Source organism: Pleurodeles waltl, chromosome 12, assembly GCF_031143425.1.
Source record: "Pleurodeles waltl isolate 20211129_DDA chromosome 12, aPleWal1.hap1.20221129, whole genome shotgun sequence".
NCBI classification, from domain to species: Eukaryota; Metazoa; Chordata; class Amphibia; order Caudata; family Salamandridae; genus Pleurodeles; species Pleurodeles waltl.
This window is the reverse complement of record NC_090451.1, coordinates 605,752,450-605,778,420: the sequence shown is the minus strand read 5'-3', so window position 1 is coordinate 605,778,420 and position 25,971 is coordinate 605,752,450. Positions and strand designations below refer to the sequence as shown.

At 44.3% G+C, this 25,971-nt stretch overlaps 1 protein-coding gene across 1 annotated transcript in view; it reads right to left on the bottom strand.

Annotated features, from left to right (window-relative positions):
* INSRR (insulin receptor related receptor) overlaps window positions 1-25,971 on the bottom strand; it is a 449,037-nt gene that overhangs the window by 28,168 nt on the left and 394,898 nt on the right. Inside the window, exon 16 of the mRNA XM_069217860.1 lies at window positions 466-536. Within this exon, the coding sequence (XP_069073961.1) occupies window positions 466-536 (71 nt within the window). The remainder of the gene's footprint in view (window positions 1-465; window positions 537-25,971) is intronic.

Below are 25,971 nucleotides of genomic sequence, written 5' to 3'. Positions count from 1 at the left end.
CAGATAATACCAAACAACCCAATACAAACTGTCACAAACTTGAGTGTCCAAAATGTGTCCATTAACATCATGCTGTTGTTATTTGTATTACATTTTCTAACCTCAAGTGGTTTTCTGTATTTATCAAAAATTAGGCATGATGGACAAAGGTTATCATCTTTCAAAATGAAACGTAAGCATTCTTCACAAGAAGGTAAAGTCTTCATCATTGAGAACAAGCAGGCTCTATGGCAGATGTTTTCCTTTGTGGCTGAGGGAAGTGCGAGAAGCCTATAGGCCTTCTCCTAGTGAAGCTTTTGTGGAGACCTATATATTTGTACTTTGTAGTCCTAAGAAGACCTTTTTTCTACTTCAATGGTTTTTCTATAATGTGTAGGCTTTTGTTGACAAGCTAGCCAACTGTCGGGAGCTGCCAGTTGTCAACACCACAGCTTGCTCATTCAGGAATTCAGATTTAATACTTACTGTCGGAAGCGCTGAAATACTCTGGATTGACTGAAGCATAAAGAGTGCCGCTGGGATAGCCATCATTGTTTCTGGAAGGAAAACACAAGAGCTGTCAAACGGACTGTCAAGAAAATGCAGCGGAAGACAAGTCACTGATGAGGACTCAACTATGGTGAAACGTGTAGGTCTAGAAATAGAAGAGGTTATGAACGGGAATTTAATGAAAAAATAACAGGTGATCTCTTTCCCCTCACTCCCTCAATATACTCAAAATTAGACCTAACTCATCTACTTCACTGACAACATATGAAGAGCAGGTACTCTCCACCCTCTGCTTGCTGCCACATCTTGAGTAGTATATATTTTATTAAATGTACCTATAACGCACATGTAACAGCAAGCCTACAACGTTTTCAAAATAACCTGGCTCTTTGTGACCAGAAAAAATATTTTTCTAATGTACAAAAGACATAATGCGATTTGGTAACTTGTTACAAAATCACATTTCCTTTTGTGATTCAGTATTTGGAAGGGTCGTGTTTAGGGCGTCCCTTCTAAATACCAAATTGGTACAGTATGTGTTATTCTTTGTCAACCAAATTCTAGTTGCAAAACAGAAATGTTTTACCACCAGTTTCAAACTGGTGGTAACCCTCTGCTCAGGGGAAGGGTCTCCAAGGGACCTTTTCCCCTTTGAGAATGCATAAAATAATATTTTTGAGGGCATGCAGTGGAAAACAGCAAGCATTAAGAAAAAACAGATTGCTTTATTAAAAGCAATCATACACATGGTCTGCTGACCTCAGCAGACCTCCATCCCTGTGATGGCTGTGATTCCTAATGGGTTGCAAATTGCGACCTATCTCATTAATCTGCATGAGGTGGGTATATTTGCGACCCCCTGAATATTGCTAATGAGACTCAAAGGAGTTTCATACATCAGGAATACCGATTTCCAAATTGCGATTCAGAGAGAATCACAATAAGGAAATCAGTATTCCTAATGTTAGGACCTTTAGCCCTAGGTTCTCACAATATTTACATATGCATTTTATTGTAATTGCATTTATATAATTCTTTACTACTCATGATGACGTGTTGAAGCACTTTAGGCTGAGAGGCATACTGCTCCAGTACTCAAAGTTAGTTGTTAGTCCAGTGTTACTGGTTATTCTGATAACTGGCATTAGTATTGTGTGCTCAAGCAGACTGTTCAATGTATTTTCTCTAGTTTATTATCGTGGATTACATTAGGAAGAGTTAGGTGTGATAGATAATGTGGGGAGAGGTATGCGGGTTCATGCAGGTGGTTGGTGAGGTTCACAGATGAGACAGAGGAACTTAGGTACAGTTGGGTTACAGGTGTATGAATTTCAAAGAAGGAGAAACTGCATTTTTTTTAATGAGCTGTAGGCAATCTACATAATTTAAATAATGCAAATTAAGGCACACACGAGTATGTGCACTGTAATCATGTAAATTATCTGTTTACTGCTAGGCTACCACCAAACCACCACCCCAGCAACATCACTGAATTCAATGTGGACAGTTGGTGAAGCAGGATGTCTGTAGGATGGTGAAGGGAACGTCTTACGCTAAATAGCTTTCCCAACCCAGGCGTTCACGAGGCTCAGGGACATTACCTCTCAGCCTACCATGCACACAGTGCTGATCAATGGTGAAATAGCAGGGAGATGGTCATGGGTTCCATGAACCTCTCTCTTTGTAGAGGCTGGCTCACCTAAAAGAGGGATACGAGGGATTCCTACACACGTACTGTGCATGCACGCCCCTGTGTGGTATTAGTGAAGTATTTACCACGATTCCCCTTCTGTGAGTAGGTAATGTCACTCTCTGGTGAAGGTAACTCGTGGAATAACCGAGGTCTGACAATCTGGGAAATCTCAGGGAACCCCTGCATCCATGGCATAGCAATGGCGAATCCTGGGGGCCTCACACATCTGAGTGGTGGCAGGGATGCAGGCAGCTCCAAAGTGGAGTCTGACAGCTTCATGTTCCACCAAACAATCCATCAGCACCATCAAGCCAATGTCTACCATCGCAAAGCCCTGGCGAGCAGGGGTGCCATTTACACTTTGATAAACAGGGGCCAACGAGTGAGGAGATCTACAAATTTCCTCAACTTTACATAAACGTCTGTGGATGGAAAGAATTTTCATGGAAAAACATTACGGCTCTAAACATATAAGTTACATACAGTAAAGGTGAAAAATTACTCAGTAATTCCCATTGTTATAGGAGATGTGGGGGAGAAAATACAATTCATGGACGAGCATTATCAATCAGAAGAAAAAATTTAACAAAAAAGTGTCACTGGCTAGTGAACCGCCCATCCGTGTTGTAATACTGTTGTTGAAAACAAGTAATGATAATTACATGCAGCACAATACACATAATTTCCAAACAGAAGTGTACTGATATCATTTATGTCAAACTTGTGCCAAGTAACCGTGATATGGATACACCCACGAAGATTGCATACACAATAATAATAGAACACATTGATTTTTTTGTACAGTGACATGTCTTGAGAAAGCTCATTGGCTGTCCTCAGTTTCAGTTTTCTGTTGTCGAAACATATATTTCCTTTCTCATATTGTGTCTTTCTCTCCCCTGGAGCCTATTTGTTTTACATGGTTTAGGGAGTTGTCTTCTTATAATGGGTTGTAATTATGTGTTATGTGTAGTTGCCTGTAAGTACAGTTGATCAGTGCATGCCGGGAATACTCAGTCTCCATGGAAGCAATATTCATGGTGTGTCAGTCGAGACTGGGAGTTGGACTGGCAGGCTGACATCATTGGTGGTACATGTTATCGGCAAATAAACTTATTGTGAGCTTCATTGGGCTCCGCCCTTTAATACTGGCTACGAAGTTAGTTAAGGAAAGTGTTAAGGAAACTGGCATAAAGAGACCTCACTGTGAAAAGAAAAAAGCACAAGATTGGGGTAACATCGGTCACCTACTTAGGTCATGTAATATCAGGTGAGGGCATCAGCCTAAATGGGAACTGGTGGACAGAATAGTTAATGCCTCCACCCCTAGTGACAAGGAGCAAGTAAAGTCATTTCTTGGGCTTGCAGAGTTTTATTCAAAGTTTGTAAGAGGGTTTGCAAGTGTGGTAGAGCCCATCACGACATTGCTAAAAAAAGGAGCTAATTTTGAATGGTCAGAACAGCTGACGAGGTGTTCAAGACGGTCAAACTAGAGATTAGCAAGATGCTTACCCTTGGACAATTTGACACTAAAAATAAGACCATCCTAACCACACATGCTAACCTTAAAGGGTTGGGTACTGTGCTTTCCCAGATAGTATATGGTGAGGAAAATGTGGTTGTTTTCGCCTCAAGAGCACCCAAAAGGCGGAAGAGCACTATTCATGCATACAGAGGGAGGCTTTAGCCATAGTTTGGGCTGTGAGACACTAAGTTTTATTGGTGGGGGATTCCCTTTCTAATGAGAACAGACCATTGTCCACTTGTGCAAGTTTTTTCTTGCAATGACAGTGTGAGGCTAACTCCCAGACTCAAACGTTAGAATGAAGGCTTAGAGAAGTTTAATTTTCAAGTACAATATCTTCCTGGCTTGGCGAATAAAGCAGATGATGGTTTGCTACGTTACTAACAGAAAGCAGATGTGAAGGAATCAGTAATGATCCAAGTTGTGTGAACTGGGTCATGAAGCCCACCATTTCAGGAGATGAATGGGTTGAGGAGGATGACTACAGGTAGCTATGCACTCTATTAGTGAGACATAGACTAGAATAGTTGATTACTACAATAAGGACATGTGGTAAAAGGTCAGCTAGATTACAGAGCATTGGATCTGTATTTAAAACCATTTTTGTCAGTCAGGAATGAACTTACGTTGTGTCGGGATAACCTCATGAGAGGGGATAGAATTATTCCTCCCAGGGGTATAACATTTAAGATAGTTAATTTAGGCTATGAAGGACATATTGGCAGATATCTCACCAAAGCCTGGGTGAGGGATAGATGTTGGTGGCCAGGCATGGATTGGCAGGTGGAGAATGTGGTAGAAGAATGCTACTTATGTGCTTCCAGTTATAAGACTCGTATTACCAACTCGGTTCCACTGAAACCTGTTGTGGTGCCTGATGAACCATGGACCAAGTTGAGGTCTTAATATTATGCACCCTTGTGAGTTGTTGTGACCTATGAAGAGATTTGTGTTGTAACTAGTAGATTATACTTCTAAGTGGGTGTCGGCCAGATGTGTGAGTATGGTGAATACCTGGACAGTGCTGGAGTTTCTTAAGGATGAATTTGTGAATGTGGTGGTATCTAAGAATTCAGTTACAGATCATGGAGTGCAGTTTACCTCACGAGAAACACAGGAATTCTTGACTGAGTTTGGGATAACTCACTAAAGAACAGCTCCCTATGCACCACAGGCCAATGATCTAGCGGAACAAATCGCCAGAATGGTGAAGACCTGCGTGCAGAGAGCCATAGAAACCAGAATTCCTCCCAAGGGTGTGCTCAGAGGTATGTGGTGGGGACATCACACTGCTCCTAATTGTCTCCTTTTAAATCATTAAGAGGCAGAGTGACCATTTCTAAGTTAAACCCAGAGTGGTTACCTACCATGAGACTGTGGGTTTGGACGAGGTGGAGAGGGGGTTCAGACTCAGATTGTATCTACAAAAGTATAAGCCTAGATATGATCAGAAGAACTCTTTCAAAGGCAAAACGTTGAGAGTGGAGATCTAATCCTAGTGAAGAAACTAAGGTGGGAGAGGAAAGGCGTGACTGAGTTTATGGGCCCTTTCGCTATCACTTTCATCAATATAAATGTTGTAACTGTAAACACAGGTTGTACGTAGAGCATCTCTAGGCTAGTGAAGTACACTGGCAACAGGAATAGTTCAAATCTCGGAAATGAACACTGTCCCTTCAAGAGCAATCATACCCAGTAGTGGTCTGGTCCCATCTGATGATTCTTCCAGGGAAAAGGCCTCTAGAAATGATCTCCAAAAACAATCTTCCACAAGGTCTAAGAGAGTACCAGTCTGTTTTAAAGATTACATTATGAAATAATTATTTGTGCTGGCACATCCTTGGTGCTAGCACTATTTGTCCTCTCTTAGTCTTATGCTTAGCAATTATTATAATTTGATTACTATTTCCTTTTATTGTTACCATATATTTTTGTTCTCTATTATCTGTATTGTTGGGTAAGGTGGACATGTTGCAAATATGTCATATGTGTATTTACTTTTAGGTGCAGTTGATCAGTGCATGCCAGGAGTGCTCACAGTCTCCATGGAAGCATTGTTCCAGATGTGTCAGTTGGAAACTGGGAGCTGGACTGGCTGACTGACATTGTTGGTGGTGTGTGTTATCTGTAAATAAATTCTGTGAGGACCAGAGGCTCCAATTATGCTCCTATTTTCTTTACAATCAAAATTCAGCAGCCAACATAATAAAGTAAAAACAAAACTACATGACCCATGTGCCACTGAATACATATCACATGCCCCAATCACAGGAGTGTAGATTCTATAAGAACATCATGCCATCATATTGTGTCCTCTTTCTTTGCTGCTTCGCAGCCAGATACGTACTGTTGCATTCTTATTCTGATAATGTTATAGTATTCTAACACAATATTGCTATGTCATATTTGAGAGTGACATTCATTCTTGTAGATTGGTACACATTGTTTTTTACAATTCTAGTAGCACGTTTTATGCCAATTTGTTGGTCTTGTATTTACTCTTAGCAGGGCTACTCAGTGCGCTTCCACCCCTTTTTCCCTTGCCCATGTCTTCTGACGCTGTTTTTTTCTCTAAGCTGCCGGCAAGCTTTACCGTTCCATACTGCCTTGTGGAGCAGAGAGTGGAGGCATCTAATTTCTGATGAAGCTGTCCTCTTTTATTCTCCATTCACTGTGCTTCTATGAGATGTGAAGAATGCCCTTGCGACGCTGATCAAAGTATTTCAGAGTGTTTGCATGCATTCTGCGCACCGGGTGGCACTCCTCATCCGTGTGTGGCCTAATACTACTCCCCTGATGCCCTGATTGCATTGAGCACATGGTTGCATTGAGTTGAACACTGCTCATGTCACTCAGCCTAGAGAAAGGCTACAGGAATGTGCCGTGCAGTATTCTCACACATTGAATATGCCACAAGAGTCAACTAATTGGAATGTCTGATCCAGTTCAGGGGGAGTCAGCTTAATTATTTAAGGGGTCTCTTCCTATGAGCGAGAGCAAACAATGAACTGCTGATGACATCAGATTATGCCCTTCTGAATGATCCAGTTTAGTTTACCCCCAACTGCCACCACAGTGTATACCCTATGTAATCATTCTAAAGGATGTTTCAGTGTTACCATTGCATAAGGAAGAGGATCACACGTTTTGTAAAAATAAGCCTTTAAACTGGCTGAAAATAAACTCTGGATAGTCGCAGGACCTAGCAAAGGAGTGAAAAGGACTGCTTGGATTGGCATTCACCTCAAAGACTCTCAAGGGGACTGTGTGATTATCAACTTTAAGGATCGTCAAACATCTCACAAGCTGTTACAATCAATCAATCAATCAATCTGGGATTTGTAAAGCGCAGCTATTCACCCGTGAGGTTCTCAAAGCGCTGGGGGAGGTATGGGGTGCAGAGGATCAGTCGAAGAACCAGGTCTTGAGGTCCTTCCTGAACTCTGACAGGATGGGGGAAGGCCTGAGGTGGAAGGGGAGGGTGTTCCAGGTCTTGGCAGCAATGTGGTTTTCCAGAAGCGGGGGACGTTGGCGAGGGCCTGTTCGGCGGAGCAGAGTAGTCTGGCGGGAGTGTAGAAGGAGAGTCTGTGGTTGAGGTACGCTGGTCTGGCGTCATGTAGGGCCTTGTGGGTGTGGGTCAGGAGCTTGAAGATCATTCTCTTGTTGATAGACAGCCAGTGTAGGTCTCTCAGAAGGGCAGAGGTGTGGCTGTGTTGTGGAGCATTCTTGATGAGACGGCGGAGGCGTTCTGGATACGTTGTAGTCTTTTCTGGGCCTTGGCGGTGGTTCCTGCGTAGAGTGCATTGCCTTAGTCGAGGTGGCTGTTGACGAGGGCCTGGGCGCCTGTCCTTGTGGCTTCGGTAGGGATCCATTTGTAGATTTTTTCGATGCATGCGCAGGTTGTGGAAGCAGCCCAATGAGACAGCGCTTTTTTTTTTAAGGCTTAGGGTAGTTTATTTTTTAGAGGTAGGGGAAGGTTTAAGGAAGGGCGGGCGGAAAGAAGAGGAGGAAGGATAGGGACAACACGCAGTGAAGTAAGTGGGGTTGGGGCATGGTTGGTGGGTGGTTTTCAGCGGTGGGGTGGATTTAGAAATCAAGGTGGGTGGGGGTAGGGGTAGTTTACTTATTGTGGGCTAGGTTTTAGGGCTCAGGGCAGATTTAGGGGCAGGGATGAGGGGGTCAGGATAGTTTTTTTTTAGGGCTTAGCGTGTGTGGTGGGGGGTCAGGGTAGTTTAGTTATTGGGGTGGGGAAGGTTTTAGGGCTCAGGGTCGGTCGAGTAGTTCAGTTATTGGGGTGGGTGAAGGGTTTAGGGCTCAGGGCGGGGGGTGGTGTCTGGGTAGTTTATTTATATGGGGTGGGGGTAGTTTTGGGGCACAGGGAAGGTGGGGGGTTGTATGACTGAACCATGCATGCCATTTCTACATATGCCTTTACAAAGTATACTTTTACAATGAAATTTGTAGTAAAGACATGCGTGGAAAAGACGTGGTTGTGGTTCCCTTCACATTGTTAAGGCATGCTTTGTTCTGGTGTGCGAGGTTCTGTCATGCAACCGTGCAGCAAGGATGTGTGCTGTCTCCTTTACTTTTTAAACTGTATATAAATGGGCTAGAGGACGAATTGCATAGAGTGGGGAAAGATACACCCAAATTCAATCACCTTTCAATTTCAGTACTGCTATATGCAGCTGATGCAGTGCTGTTTGGGTGAATGGCCATTAGGGTTGCCTTCCGCATTAATTGGACTTAATAGATAAGCTATGCCTGAAAACAAACTTTACAAAGTAATTTGTTTTGATAGTGGGGGTCAAAAAAAAAGAACTAAACCCATGAGATTTCAAGGGGGTGGTACCAATAGCCAAAGTGGAAAACTTTACATTTCGCTGGATTTAATTTGATTCGAAGATGAGCTGGGACTTTTTAGAGAGCAAGCGCATTGCATTTTCAGAGATCAATTCAATCTTTCTTAAATTGTGCTGAAAGATTGGGACAGAAAACTGTGAAGGAACTCTTTGCAGTTTATTATGCCAAATGTGTCGCAATACAGGTATATGGAGACAGAGTGTGGGTATATGAAAAATGACTCCCACCAGAGTTTGGAAAATAATTTCCTATGTAATCTGTATGTGATTGTTCCACAGTCCCTTTCTACTCATGTATGTAGACTCAGAAATCCAATCAAAGGGTTTCAGCAGCCCCATTTTTCTTGTGGAAAAGAAAGAGGGTGGTTATCATTTAGTGCTAAATCTCAAGGAATACAGGGGGTCATTCTAAGTCTGGCGGGCGGCGGAGGCCGCCCGCCAGACTTCCCCCTCCGAAATACCGCTCCGCGGTCGAAAGACCGCGGAGGGTATTCTAGGTTTTTCCCTGGGCTGGCGGGCGGTCGCCAAAAGACCGCCCGCCAGCCCAGGGAAAAACTCCCTCCCCACGAGGATGCCGGCTCGTAATCGAGCCGGCGGAGTGGAAAGGTGCGACGGGTGCTGTTGCACCCGTCGCGTATTTCACTGTCTGCTACGCAGACAGTGAAATACTAGCGGGGCCCTCTTACGGGGGCCCCTGCAGTGCCCATGCCATTGGCATAGGCACTGCAGGGGCCCCCAGGGGCCCCGCGACACCCCCTACCGCCATCCTGTTCCTGGCGGGCGAACCGCCAGGAACAGGATGGCGGTAGGGGGTGTCAGAATCCCCCATGGCGGCGCAGCGAGCTGCGCCGCCATGGGGGATTCAAATGGGCAACGGAAAACCGGCGGGAGACCGCCGGTTTTCCATTTCTGACCGCGGCCAAAGCGCCGCGGTCAGAATGCCCAAGGGAGCACCGCCATCCTGTCGGCGGTGCTCCCGCCCCCGTTGGCCCTGGCAGTGCAACACCGCCAGGGTCATAATGAGGGCCACAGTGTCTGGATTTTCTTCAGGCATTTCAAAATGGAGGGCATTCACATGCCAAGGGACATTTTATAGGAAGGCGACTTGATGGTCGGACTGGACATGAAGCATGCTTATCTTTCTGTTCCCATTTTTCCTCCGTACAGGAGGTTCCTTCAATTCCAGTGGTGAGACCGCTGCATAGAAGTCAAGTCTCTCCCCTAGGGCTGTCCTCAGCACCCTGTTGCTTCACCAAAATAATGAGACCAGTAGTAGAGTCCCACAGAGCACAAGGAATCTGTCCGATTGCATATCTAGATGATCTTCTTTTGATGGCACACGATCCTCAGACTCTCTTGACTCATCTCTCTTGGACCGTCCAACTTCTTCAAAGTGTGGACTTCATAGTCAACGCTCAGAAATCCCTTTTGTCCCCGACCCAGCAGACAGAGTTTCTGGATTTCCAAATAGATTCAGTTCGCACTCACTTGATTCCCACTCCCCCCCAAAAATGTGCAAATCTAGAAAGAAATGAGGTCTGCATTATCCAGACAGACTATATCATTGAGATCGATCCCCAGGATTGTGGGGCTTCTGACCTCTTCGATTCAGGCTATTTTCCCAGGCCACCTCCATTACAGAGATCTTCAAAGATTGTATACCCAACATCTGAGGAGAGGCCTAACTCAAGCGGAACATGTGCCAGTATCAGAGGAAGCCAGGACAGAGATAATGTGGTAGTTGGATCAAACAGAGGCCTGGATTGGCACAGCCATGTTTGGCACCTCTCCGGAGGTAGTGATGGAATCAGATGCTAGCTGGTGGGGGTGGGGAAAGAGATACGGTTCTCTCTCGATGGAGGGACGTTGGTCAGAAGCAGAACTGGGTCTCTCTATCAATTGGCTGGAACTCTTTGCCAGCAGGAGTCTTTCCCCCAGCAAACAGATTGTTGCATACTGCTGAGGATGGACAACATCTCTGCAGTTCAGTATGTCAATAAATTGAGGGGGGGGGGGAATCTCCTCTTCTAGTAGAGATTGCCAAGGACTTTTGCCACTTTAGTTTCCGTCATCGCAAATCTAACACAGTAAGAGTATCTCCAGGCAAGTTGAACATTGTAGCTGGCTGTAACTCCCATTACCTGGGGGACTCCAGCAAGTGGAAATGGAATCATTCTGTGTTTCTACATCTCAGTTTGCAGGGCCCGTGTGGGGTGGACCTCTTTGCATCACGTCTCAATCGTCAATTGGGCAAGTTTTTTAGTTGGCACCCAAACCCGGCAGCCCCGGTGATTGATGAGTTTCTTCAGGACTGGTCTCACTTCTGGGGTTATGCCTTTCCCCTCTTCCTGATGATTCCCAGGGTCTTAACACAATTCAGACAACAGATATCAGACATTATTATGACTCCATTATGGAGTGCTCAACCATGGTTCCCGATACCCTTTTCTCTAGCTTGTGCTCCTCCGATCTTCTCCATCCCTCTCCAAATCTTCTATTAAATTCAGACGGTAGTTCTCATTCCCTAACCCTCTCAGTCCAGCTTCGGTTGATGGCTTGGATGGTTTCAGGGAAAGCTGTCATAACCTAGGCATTTCACAACAAGCTTCGGACTTCATCAGACAAGCATGTGCAAGTGATACCCACAAGAGTTATTACTCCACTTGGAGGAGATGGTGTAGTTGGTGTAACTAACAGGGTGTGATCCTGTGGGAACAGACTATTGCATGGTAATCAATTTCCTTTCAGAATTCTCTTCATCAGGTCTAGCATATAGGCAGTGAATAATTTCGGATCAGCAATTTATGATGGTCATCCCCTAGTTGATGATAAACCGGTAGGTGAACATCCTTTGGTTTGCAAAGTAATCAGTGGTATTTGTACAGCCAATCCTCCCAAACCCAGGTACTCATCTCTTTGGGATGACAATATTGTGCTTAAGTTCTTGGAACAATGGCCAGCAAACAAGTACTTGTCGGGCAAACAAATTTCAGCTAAATAGACAATGCTACTCTGTTTAATCTCATGTAAGAGAGTATCGGACATTCGTGACTTAGATCTGGCAGGTAGAGTTTTTTCCCACCACATCAAAACTAATTCAAGTTCAGGAACATCCAATCTTTCCAGATAACCCTCAATTATGTGTGGTTCAATGTTTGAAGGACTATGAGGCAGCGACTTGTGAGCTGAGACAAGAATCAGGTGGCCAACTGCTTACTGCTCTGCAGAAACCTTTTAGACCTGTATCTACGGCTACTTTAGCCGGGTGAATGAAATAGTTATTAGCTGAAGCTTGTATTGATACTTCAGTTTCTGGAGCTCATTTCACCAGGAGAGCCATGGCTTCCAAATCATATGCCTTAGGTTCTCGCTTGGATAACATATTGAGGGTGGCAGGGAATCTACAGAATCTACATTTTGAAAGTTTTATTATAGACCTATTGTTGATGTGATGTCTGTGGTGGTGTTGCAGCTTTGAACATGCATAATCTGAGCCTCAGGTCCTGACATAGAATGAGAACTTTTCTAGCTTACAAGTCCAGAATTTTTAATTCTATAAAGGACACAGAGGCGAGGATTATCCCACACAATCGTGTAATGACTATTGTCAATAATATATGAGCGCATAATTTTGATGAATGTTTTTTCTTCCCTCCTTGCAAAGATTATATTCTGAATTATATTGTTTTTGCTTGCCGTTATTCTGCATGTTTTGGGGTTAGTGATCTTTCATTACAAGTAATGACCAGCAAAATGATTGAAGTATTAATATCAAGATGAAGCTGAATTCCCATGGAAAGGAGTCAGGTTGACTGCTTCTTTCTACATCTCTGGAGAGTTCCTTGGACTCCCTGCTTAGGCTCCGGTTGAGCTGGTGGTCTTCCTTGGAGGCCAGTATTGAGAAGGTTTTAGATCACGTTGGGATAGATTCAGCATTCAGACTGTTGATGACTATGGCCCTCATTACCGGTGTGGCAGTCTTAAGACCGCCACACTAGTGGTAGCAGTCTTACGGTCACGGACCCGGCGGTAAAGACCGCCACATTACGAGTCTGGCGGTTTGGCCGAAGCCAAACCGCCACAACGCCACCAGTCTCACTGGTCTGGTCAGATTGCTGCAGCCGGCGGTGAGCTCCTCCGGGACGGTGGCAGGCCTAAGATTTCCGGCCATATTAGGAGGCAGCAAACCGGCAGGCTTTTCGCTGCAGTCACCCCACCACGAAAAACCTGGTGGTAACGCACCCGGTGACAGGACTCACAATTCCTGTTTCCGACACACACACCCTCACCCGTCCACACACTTGGGAACACCCTCCACCCGACCGCACGCATACATACAAACACCCCCACCCAACAGCACGTGTACATACAAACACCCCCACCCGGCCACACGCATACATACAAACACATCCATTTGCTCTCACACTGACATACGTGCACCCCACTCATCCGCACACCTTCATACACTCACCCCAATTCATCTGCATATCTTCTTAAACACACACCCACTCATCCGCACACTCCCTGGCATACACCCCCACTCGCTTGCACGCACCCATACAAATACCCCTACTCGCATGCATCCCAATACACACACACCTACTCACTTACACCCCGACACACCCCTCTCCTCTCCACTTCCATTCAGACACACACACACCCTCCATGCACACACCACATACATGCACACAAGACACCCTCCCCCCTTCCGAATGGTCCGCCTACCTGTCTGGGTGAGGTTGCCTGGGATGAGTGTTGGCGTTTCCACCGCCAGCGTCGCAAAGCTGTGCATGGACCGCCGTGCCATATTACGTCTCGTAATACAGCGGGCAGAGTCCTTTTGGCATGGCGGTGCAGGTGGTGGAAACGCCTCTCACCCCACCTCGGCTGGCCTGGCGGTGTCGGGTTTGTGTTTGTAATCTGGCGGTCTTCTGGATCTGACTTGTAATACGGCAGTCGTGAGACCGCCAACACTGGTGGTCTTTTGGTGGCCTCCAGCATGGCGGTCTTCCAAAAATACCACAAATGTCATAATGAGGGGCTATGCATTTATCTGACTGGAATGTTCCGTACTTATGCGACTTTTTTCACAAAGAGGACACATTATGGTAGCATGATGTTCTTACAGGGATTACTCTCCTGTGATTGGGTCATGCAATATGTATTCAGGGATACATGGGTAATGTAGTTTTGTTCTTACTTTATTGTGATTAGCTGCTGAATTTGATAGTAAAGAAAAGGGAAGCATGATCCTCGCTTCCGTGTCCTTAATAGAATTGAAAATTCTTGATGCGTAAACTAGAAGGTTTTTCACTTATGGTGAACTTCATAGAGCTCCGCCTTTTTACACAATACTTAAAATAAGAAATGTTTTTTCCATTCGGCATTCTATGGGGGTGCATGCATTATTTCCTCTCTCTTCTATACTTATTGCTCTACCACCCTTACAGGTTCTTCGGTTGCATTCCATCCCCCTACTAGTTAATCCCTTGTTTGCCACCATTACTCGTTACTCTGTTGTTTTTGTCCTCTGCCCTCACATCAGCATCGCTCTTTGTCCCCCCGGCTTTTTATTTTTCTTCTTACAATACAGATTTTTGTGAGGGCCCTCCAACTGCACACTGCTTCCATGCCACAAGCTCCTTTATTTGTGAGCTTCTGCACTTTTTAAAAACTTTATTTGCCATCTGAAAAATACTGCCAGCCACCTTGGAACTGTAAATTAAATGTATAAAATTAAAAAACCTAATTGACCTCTGTGTGTTATGATGCCTATGCAGGCCTCATGATGTCACAATGCATGCAAATACACGGCGTGCAATCTTGAAAATCTTGTTCTTTCATAAAACCTCTTTCAAAAGGACAGTCCAAGCATGTGCAAGTGTCACGACACACCAGCAGCAATCCTATAATGTTTTTTTTTGTTATGACAGCAAAACTATCCATGTTGGCCACTGATACATCCAAATCAAACGTACCACAAGCAATTTTGAATTTTGGCTTTTACTTTTCACCATGCTTTACAAAGAAACAAAGCCAATAGCTTTGACTTCACATTTTTAAGGTGAGATATGGTTTATTTGCTAATCCTAGTTGTCTTTCAAACAAAAGCCGCAGAAATAAAGAATTCATGAGATATATATAACCTACTGTCAGTTGCCAGTAGGTAGTTACAGTTAGGACCATGTTTCAGTAGAAAAAGCATTTTTTTGACCTGCCTATATCTTTGGCACCGTTTGACAAATTTTCACAAAGTTTTCCCCATAAATTGCCCCCTTGATTCTTGTTGAGCATGGAAAGTTTCTGGGTAGTTCTTCAAGTGGGGGTCGAGAACAAGTGTGGGGGGGGTCCAAAAAATTTGTGTTTCCCATATTAATTCCCTTAACAACTTTGAACACGACTATGGCCCCAATCCCTGGAGGGAATTTGGCACAGAGCTAGTTGTCAGTACGCAGACTGTGCTTTTGCCTATTTGGTTTAAATCCCTTCACTAGTTTTTGAGATATTAAATAGAAAATAAATTTGTATATTTGAGGTTGCAAACTCTTTGCGACCACTTCACATAAGAGCTCGTGTTGGGAAATGCACATCTCTGATTGGCTGCCAACATTTCAACCAGGAAGTGTTGGCAATCAGGAAGTTTTGGCAGCCATGTTGGGACTCGGCTTCAGCCAAGTACTGACAAAAGACACACAAAAAAGGAAAAGGGGCAAGGGTAAGGAAACTCTGACCCCTTTGCTCTGTGGTTGGGATCCCAGAGGGACCGCCCCAAAGCAGAAAAGCACTTTTAAAAAAAATGTTGCTGCAAATTTGCTGCAATACCCTCAATTTGTGGCAAAAAATAAAAAAATAAGTGCGGGCTCCCGCGCTTGTTTTTTTTAAAGCCCTTGGGTGGGCCAGGTTCTAGGGGCATGTAAAAAAATAAGGAGGGAGGTACATGGGGCCCACTTCCTGGGTTTATTGTTGCCCCAAGGACTGGCATCTCCTCAGGACTTTAACGAAAAATACGGGTGGGGCCGTGGCCCTCCCACACAGCTCCGGAACTGCCACCTTCACAGGGCTTGAATGAAATTTGATGCGGGCCCACAACCTCCCTTCAGTCCGGGGACTGCCACCTCCCTGATGCCTTCATATAATGCAATGAATGGGTAGCCAAATTGTCCCCCACTGCCCTGGGGACCCCCACCTCCCAAGGGCTCAAATGAAATTTGATGTGGGGGGCCATGAGGCCCTCCTGCAGACCCGGGGACCACCATCTCCCTGGTACTCCCTGGTCCCAGCTGACAGCTCCCACCAAGCAAAAGCAAACAAAGTCAGTTTTCGACAGCTGGTGCTGTCAAACAGCTCCCCCTGGCAGAAAACAGAGTTTTGATCTGTTCCCCTGCAAACAATGCTCCCATGGGGTGATGATACAGAATCTTAAGAAACTGAGAAGGAATCAGGGAATGAGGGGAGAAAGGAACTTTACCCCTGAAATTTTTGAGGTTATGAATTCCCTTGCGAGTGATGAAAGTATCATTATCCTTCCCTCTGGGAAGGGGGATTATGTGGTGGTGCTTAACAGAGATGTATATATATGAAGTCATGAGACAATTTAATAACAACATGTTTTATGAGATGGTAGATAAGAATGTATATGTGGACAGTATGACATCGTTGTGGGATAAATTGTCAGGCTGGAGAGACAAAGAGTTACTGTGTTGAGAGGAGTTCTGTTTTTTAAGAAAATAATTTCCCAAACTCCCCATCTTTTGCCTCTTACTTAAAATCCATAAAGACCCATTGAATACCCCGGGTAGACCTACAGTATCCTCAAGGGACAGTGTTGCTGAGAATATCTCTAAGTATGTGGATAAAACTTTAGAGAGAATCTGTGGTAGGATTTCTCTCCTATATCAAAGATTCCAAGGATTTTCTTGGCAAAATTACAGGCGTACCTTGGGAAAAAGATTTCTTTCTTATGACACTGGATGTTAACTCCCTGTATACCATCATTGACGACGACATAGGGATTACTGCATGCAAACATTTTCTGAGGGCTAAACCCATAAGATACCTGGACCATACCTGTATGATTGAAGAGATGATAAGACATTGCCTCAAAAATATATTTTTCTCTTCTATGTATTATTGTAGAGACACATCTGCGGGACAGCGATGGGGATCTTTTTTGCCCCCAGATTTGCACAGCTTTTACTGAGATGGTGGGAGGAACAGACAGGACTTCAGAAATGACAACTTGGCAGAGGACCTTAAAACAGGTCATCTTATGGCTCAGCTACATTGATGACCTCATCATTATTTGGAAAGGGTCGGAGAACAATGCCAGAGAGTTTGTAGCCAAACTCAATAAAAAATAATTGAACCTGTCCTTTACTTATACCATCCACAAGAGTAGGTTAGAATACTTGGATGTCCTAGTGGAGGTTTTAGAGTTGGAGATCAGGGGACATTTGCACAGGAAACCCACTGCAGGTAAAAGTCTCCTCCAGGTCTTAAGTGGCCACCCCGAGAATTTGAAATGGGGCATCCCATATGGGGAGCACCTCAGGGCAAAGAGGAATTGTAGCACAGAGAAATCGTTCAAAGAAGAACAGAAAATGATTATGGCCCTGTTTAAGGAAAGAGGATACCCTCTGTGGGTCCTCAACAAAGCCTTCAAAAAGATATCTCAGGGCAACAGAGAAACCATTTTGTTTGACAATGGAGCCACTACACCTACAGAAACTGGAAAATGTGTGATTCTGATTTATAATGGCCATTACAAACAGATTAGAAACATTCTGACCAACCATTAGGGTATTTCGAGAAGTGATCCTGTCATTGGGAAGGAGACTGGTGATAGACCTATAATCCCCTTCCACAGATCAGGTACTCTTAGGGTTCCCGCATGCGAAACATCACTGTTACCAAAGGCATTAAAGATTCTAGCCTTCAGGGTTTCTTTCGATGCAGTAGATGTAAAGCACGCAGAAACAGTAGTTTGGTTAAGGAATTAGACACCATTGCGGGGCAAAAACATGGAAGATTAAACAATTCCTTTCATGCAGACCCTAATTTATGATTTACATTTTGGTCTGCCACTGCCCCTTGTGATATGTGGGCAGCACTACTTGTCCTGTAAAGAAAACGGTCATAGACTATCTCAGGTCAATTGGCCATGGCAATGTTAAATATCCAGTTGCCAGACATTTTCAGGAAAACCTCCAGGGGGACCGCACTCAGCTGAGATAATTTGCAGTGGAACAAGTAACTTTTAACCCTAAAGGTGCTAATCCGGTCCTGAAGTTGAGACAAAAGGAGGCCCACCTTATTATTGATCTTGAAACCTTAAGTAAGAGGGTCTTAATCAGGATAAAGAGCTGAGCATACATTTGAATGATGCTTAAAAAGTATATGCTAGACATTTGGGCAACGCGAACTGAGGTTCTGTTATGTTATAGGCCTATGTAGTACCGTATACTTATGTACTGATTACTCATTGCTGCATTTTAACCTTCTTCTTGTTGTGTTTTTGTTTTGCCTTTCAAGAGGAAAGGAAAGGGTCCCCTCTGTTGTTGTAGAGTCCCCGAAGGAGTTCCCCTACCCTTTCTTCTATTACAAGGGGTCCTGCACTTTTCAGAGTTAAGACTCCATTTTAATATTTCTGTATCACAGTTTGTTTAGTACGATCTTTTTTTTGGTGCTTTTGCAGTAGGCCCAAGCAGAAGAAAGATAAATATGGGGTTATGTGTACATTACACATACCAGGACTTGGAGACTGCCTCACGGACTGAGCAGCATTACATGGGCATTTGTGTCTCTACAGGGACTTTATTGTCTATTCTTTGTTTATGATTGACTATGTTATTATTGAGTTACTGCCCTCACTTTTTAAGGGTATGCGGGTTCTGAAGCAGAGCAGACTACTAGTATGCTCTGGGGGTATTTCCTATTGTATGTTTGCTTTCCCAGGGCATGCCATCATTCTATGCTGATGTACTGCTTTATACGTTGTCTGCTTGACTGGTAGGGGACTTGTACATTTATACTGAGTTTTGAGCACATGGCCATAGAATTAGATTATCCCAGTTTCAGCACTTGAAAGCTGCTTAGTATGTATCCATGAGGGTATACTTTGCCTTGGTTCTGGCATGGAGGCGTGCCCGTTCCAGTACTTTGATACACAGGGTCAACTTATGCAACACTTCACTTGAAGTGGTGCTAATGTAAATTAATCCCCCCCCACCGTTTTTCCATATGTGTGACTAGATTGCAAGAACTGGTGTGAATATTTTATTAGTAATTTCATTTTCACTCTAACTATATGAAATTAGAGTTACTTCAAGATGGCACCCACATTTATGTTAAGGATTATGGAGTGCCACCTCCCTCGGCCTTAATGAAATGTGATGTGGGGGGGGCATGTGGCCCCCCACAGCCCCAGGGACCACCACCTCCCAGGGCCCATAATGAAATGTTATGCACCTCTCTTGGGCCACAAGGAAAGAATGAGGGGTGGTCTGTTTTGGACCCTCAAGCCCTGGGGACCATCACACCTCCCCAGGACTAGATTATGTTGGAAGTGGGCTGCGCGGCCCCCGTCAAGGAACCATTAATGGCCCTGGGGACTGCCACCCTCCAGGGCCGACTCCTGCTATGTCCCAAGGAAACAGCTGTTTGGTTTTGTTTGCTGGTGCCTGAACACCAAGCAAAACCAAACAAAGTCTGTTTTCTGAAAGCTGGAGCTGGCAGAAAGCAAAGTTTTAATCTGTTTATCTCCACGCAGATATGCATGCAGGGAAACAGATGAAAAAACATTGCTTCCGCAAGCAGGGAGCTGCTATTTAAAGCAGCTCTCTGCTTCTGGGAGCAATGCCGCCTCCCACAGGACTTGGGGTGCCAGCTAGGACTGCAGGGGCCTTCAGGCTCCCCCTGCAGTCCTGTCAATCTCTCACTCTCTCTTCCATCCCAGAGTGGGATGGAAGAGAGAGAGATTGTCGTTGCAATGGTCTTCCTAAGCAATGACTTTGCAGAGCTAGACTAGCAAACTTTTTGGTATGAATGTTATAGTTATGTTCGGATGCAAAGCGGTGCAGGGTAACTTCTGGGCTAATGGCCAAGGTCTTGTGTCACTCAGTAGGGTGAATGGTTCCAATCCTAGTATCGCTATGTAGTGTGTTTGTTTATTTACTAGTGTTTTGATGTAGTGATGCAACATTCACCTTTCTTTCCAATCACATGCGTGGGTTGACTGCCATAGGTATGTCAGGAAGCTTCACAGTAAGGATGGCCTAAAGATTAAGGTCACAGACCCCCACACAGAAAGTTGAGGGTTATACTCCAGGTGTGCCCATGGATGTTTTCCTTCTTTCATTTCTTTTTAACTTCAAACGTTTATGGTTCACACTGAAAGGAGATCTCACTGTTTTTATTTGACAAATACATTTTTCTTTTCATTTTGTCCAGAAATATCTCATTCTAAGTATATCATTCGTCAAAGCCTAAAAAACTCTCTCTCTCTCTCTCTCTCCTCACTCTTTCGATCTCTTTCAATCTGTTTCTCCCACTCACACATCCACTAAGACACTGATGCACCCAGTCTGAAAACCAGAGTGGCACTCCCACAGCCACTCTCACACCCAGATACACTCTGTCATATTTGTTCTTACACCCAGAGAGATAAGTCACAGCCAAAGGGCGTGCACAGCAGGGAGTAGGTGGTTAGGGTGCCACAGGTCTGGCTGCAGGCCAGCCCCCGTGGCTACCCCTGCTGCGCATGGCCGATGCGGGTTTGGGTGGTTATAGTGGTTGGTTGCAGTGCAAGGCCATGTGCAGCTTGGGGTTGGCTGCAGGCCCGTCAGCCAACCGCTGCCGCGCACGGGCAACGGCCACGTGCGGCAGTGGTTGGATTAAGGGATAGTAATGAAAATTACTTTACGTTAAAAAAACATAGAAACATCCCTGCAACCGTTGTTTTTTTAAAATGAATATCTATGTTTTTTTAATTCTATTTCCTAACTATAACATCCCTGTAAACCTTTTTTTAGTGCACAAAAAAAAAAAAATATATATATATATATATATATATATACACATATACATATATTTATACTTTGTCTTCCAATGACCTAAATCTCTCCTATGAGGCGCAGTACCACTTCACAAGCCACGCGGAGATCACAGATGATGGTGGCACATTCAGGTTCATTTCCATCTTTATTTACTTTTGTGAACTATAGAATCTCATTCCTGTGTCATGTAACCAAAGTTAAAGGGAAGTTATGGTTAGCTTTAGGTATAAGACCTTAACATGTATTTAAAAACTTAAGTGATAAAAACACTGTTATTGAAGGTAGGGTTACAGAACAAAATGTACAAATCTGTAGAATTTTACAGACACAGTTTGGCAAATATTCAAAACTCGTACCCTCATCATGCACTACTGAAGATATCACTGATGACATTTTTAAACAAATGTTAAGATTTATAACCAAAGATAACCATAAATTCAGTTTAACCTTTGTTTTTTCAGTGAATATCTAGTTTTTATGTATCATATACTACATCCAACTGTTCCTTGCTTCAACTGTCCTATTTCCAGACAACTCCAATTGTGCATGGCCTTTAGCCCTGGGGGGATAAGCCTCAGGCCTATCCTGCCATATGTGTCTAGTACCCTCTGAGCATTGCCTTTGGTCATCCACAGCATGGTCGCATAAGTGAGATTTTAATGGTTTCTGACGATCCTGCACAGTTGTGTCTTGTGGTTATTGCTGGTACGAAAACGTATATTTACTATGACTGAGGCATAACGCCACAATTACTCGCAATATTTAAATCTCATGCATAGTTTTAAGCAGAAACGGTACTACATAAAAGTGACCAGCAAATGACCTTAAACCAGTTCTTAAATTGAGCCGGTGGTAGCATGTGGGAGCACGGGCACCACACATATTAAGCGGGATAAGCGATTATTCTTTCTCAACAGACTTTGATCCAGAGCAAGAGAAAGAAAAATACAAAATGGGTAACGAGTAGGAAGAAAAAGATGATGACAGAAGGACAAAGAGAGAAAGCAGGGATGAAAAAGAGCTTGCAGGACTGAAGTAAAGAGGCAGGGAGAATAAATCACCACCTCTATGTTTACTGAGAATTGTGAAATCGCTTCAATGCCTCGTCAAGGACAGAAAGCACTATATAAACCCAATTGACAATTACCATTTCAATTTAAAAATATGGAAAAAAGAAAAAGTAATTAACCACCAGAACACACATCATCTCTTTTAAACGAAAGCGCATAGCAAAACTTGACGACAAGAAGGAAGATAGAGACCTCTCAAATATCTAGATTAGTGGGTCCAAATCTTTTAGAACCAAACCCCTCTTTTTGAGTGACAAACATTTGCTACCCTCCAACCATTAATAGACATGAGGAGGGGCGATGTTTTAATGTAACTAAACCATTGTGAAGTAGGACATTCTCATTTAAGGTCACACATTTTACATTGAAATGAACACTAAAGGCCTCATTACGAGTTTGATGGTTGGAAAAGGCTGCCGGCCAAACTCCTGTGGTCAGGTCACCACCAGTGTGTGACTTTCCCACAGCACTATTACGGGTTTCCTGCTGGGTCGGAAACACAGTTTCTGCCCGCTGCACCAACGGTAACAGCCCACAACATTGACGCTGGCTCATAATCGAGCCAGTGGCAATGTTGCAGTGCATAGGGTGCAACAGCACCTATCGTGCTTTTCACTGTCTGCTAAGCAGACAGTGAAAAGTGAGACAGGGCTGCCCATGGGGGACCCTGCACTGCCCTTGCCAAGTGCATGGGCAGTGCAGGGGCCCCCATGGACAGTCCCCAGCAGCCCATCCCAGCTGGCTTTTCCATGGCGTTGCAAACGCCATGTAAAAGCTGGCAGAGAGGGGTGTCGTAAACCCCAGGGTGGCGCTGCATGCAGCACTACTCTGGCGGATTAGGGCCGCCAGCACTGCCTGTCCCTCCAGGAGAGGGAAACTGGCGGTGCTGGCGGTCCGACTGTGGCCGGACTGTCACAGTCATAATGTGGCAGTCTGACCCCCACCAAAGAGGTCAGACCGCGGCTTTGGTGGCGGTCAGACTTCCACCGTGAGTCTGGCAGTCCTAGGACTGCCAGACTCGTATTGAGGGCCTAAGTTTGAAAAAACAAAGTTTTATGGATAAAACCATATGGTGTTGAAATCGAGTTTCCATGAATATTTATCATTTGTGCATCACCAAGTAAAGTGTCTTGATTTGTATTGATCCTATTAAAATTTGTTTCCAGCACACTTCAGAATTTTTTTTAAATGTGCTTCATTATTACTTCCTTAACTGCTCAATGCGTGCAGTTCATTTACAGGTAATGACGTTTTGTTGAGTGTTGCAAAAAAAACATTCTACAGCCTTTCCTTTCACACTCCAGCACAATTGTCACATAATTCACTTTAAGAACTGCTCTCAATCTGCAGACAAAGAAAAGTAAACACTGATCCTTGTGTTAAAAAGAAAAAGCAGCAATTTGTCACGAGACATATGGACATTTCACCTCTGTCTTTGAAGTACTGCAAATGTGACATGATAAACACATACTTTAAAGGCATCTTTCTTTCTTGCTCAGACTTTCCCAATGCACCAAAAATTGGCTTGTGAATCGCATAGTTTGAGAAACGCTGATTGTTGGAAATGGCCCTCTCTACCGGGTCACCCCCAGACATTTTGCCTTCCTCCTCCTACTGTTTGCTGGATTTTTGTTTATTGGCCTTAGGACTCTATGTACTTTAACACTGCTAAAGTGCTTGTGCTCACTTCCCTAAGCATGGATTGATTAGCATATACTGGACTGGCATATTTAATTTACTTGTAAGTCCCCTGTAGAGTTGTATACCATAACACCAAGGGCCTGTAAGTTAAATGCTATCAGTGGGCCTTCATCACTTGTGCCACCCACTTAAGTAGCACTTTAAAACTTGTCCCCAGCCTGCCATTGCAGCGTGAATGTTAGATCCCACTGGACGCCAACTTGGCATTTAAAACCCCTTGCCAAGCATTAAACATCCCTTTATTACATATACGTCACCCCTAAGGTAGGTCCTAGGTAGCCCTTAGAGCAGGGTGCTGTGTAATTAAAAAATAGGACATGTACTTTTTAGTTTACACGTCCTAGTAGTGAAAAACTCTCAAATTTATTTTCACTACTGTGAGGCCTATCCCTCCCATTGGGGATGCTTTATTATATTTAATACGCTGTAATTCCTAAAATAGAGGGGGTAGATATTTCATGTTTGGTATTCATGAACTTGTAAAGATAAACTAACTTTAATGGTAAAGTTGGATTTATCATTACAAGTTTGAAAATGCCACTTGTAGAAAGTTGGCATTTTCCTGCCTTTAGCCCTCTGTTCCTGCAGCCTGCCTTAGATCACATGACTGGGTGTAACTGACAGTTGAGACAATTTTTTCGGCCCACACAGTCACAAAATAGTGGCATTAGCAGAGCCTGAATGGGCTATTAACTAACTTGATGGAGGGGACCAAAGTACAGCCCCAGGTACACCTGAATAGGATGAGCTCTGCCACCACAAAATGGGCTTAACAACCTTGTATCAGTGCAGCCAGCTAGGAGCCTGGGTCAGGAGGCAGGGAACTCCTGGAACTTCTAAAAACTCTTCTGGAAACTTCTGCCAACTTCTAGGAGCAGGGCACCAGGGTATAAACATAGGGCTCTCAGTCCTGCTTCCCAGTTCACTACTGGACCTGCGAAAGGACTCTGAGGACTGCCTCTTGCTATGACCTGCTGTGCACTCTGCCAGATTGCTGCTGTACCTGGAATAACTGCTTTGCTGCCTGGAGCCTGCCTTGGACCTTCAGAGGCCAGCCCTGCTGTGAAGCCCTGCATGTTCACCTGCACCCATGACTTTCAGAAGTGACTTCAAGGGCTAGTTTTGCTGATTTCCTGTTCAAAGCCACAGGGACATGTCAGGGTCCCACTATCTTGAACCCGCACCTAGACCGAGCCTGAATGAGTCCTGGACCCCAAAGAGGTCTCTATTCACTCCTGGACCCTTGGCTGTGGTGTTAAAGGTGCCCAGATGGCCATTTTCCACAACTGAGGACTTGCTATTTTGAACCTTAAACTTTAAAAAATCATAACTCTTGTTCTACTAATTGTATTTCCACGGTGTAGTGTCAAATATATATTTTTTTAATCTATATTTTTCTAAATTGGTTTGGATTTTTATTGTGGTGTGTTTTAACTGTATTGCTGTTTTTGTGTGCTGCATAAATACTTAACACATTACCTCTAAGTTTAGCCTAACAGGTTTTTGAGCAAAGCTAACCAGGGTTAAGCACAGGTTAAATTTGTGACTTTTTGTGGTTCACCCTGCAAGGGATTGAGGCTGTTGCTTGAACAGGGCTTACCCGCCAGACAACCAACAATTCAATTTCTCACACTGGTATTCAGCAGTGTGGATCAGGATTTGTGTTTGTACAGTACCAAACAGTGATTTTTGTTACACAAAAATCCCAGATAAATAATTTGCCATGAGAATTGACTTCTTTTAATATTCTACTTAGTCTCAATTGGCTGTTGTTATTTTTTCTAAATTTATGAACCCTAGCTTCTTCTACTACCACGGAGATGGAGCTGATTTATGTTGAGAACCTCACTAGGGTTGAGCTGCAAAGACTCTGCAAGGAGAGGGGGCTGAATGTGAGCAACAAAACTTCCAAAGTGGACTTACAGGTAGCCCTCTTAGCCTATGAGGAGCTCAAGAGGATGCAAGCTGCAGCTCCAGAGGATGGTAAGGGGGACCTGGGGCCAAATGAGGATGAGGACCAGGAGGACAGCCCAGAGCTGTGGGGAGAATCCCCCTGCCCCCAGGAGGAGAATCAGAATACAGTGAAGATGGAGGACAGGAGCGAAGAAAGAACGCTCAAGATGGAGATAGCCAAATTAAAGTTGGAGGCGGAGAAGGCTGAGAGGGCCTTGGCTGAAAATAAACTACTACGGGAGCATAAGAAAAACATGAAGGAGCTGGAAATTAAAGCCAAGCAAGTGGAGTCCAGCAGTAATGATGGCAGCAAATCATCAGTGTCCACTTGAGAGGTGAGATTCCGCATAACTAACAACCTGGGGCCCAACTATGCGGTGGGGGTGATAGAGATAAATGGTTTTCAGGGTATGTGGTAGCCCTAAGGGTACACAGGGCTCCAGAGGAGTACCTGGGGAGTACACACACTCCTGACACTACAGGTCAAGGACCACACCAAGTATGCCCCTATGAAGGCCATTCTTCTTTCCTAATTTGGGTGACAGCTGGGAAAAATAGACAAAGGTTCAGGGACAGCCACAAACTTCTGAAACCAGTCTAAGGCGGACTTCATAGATTATGCTAG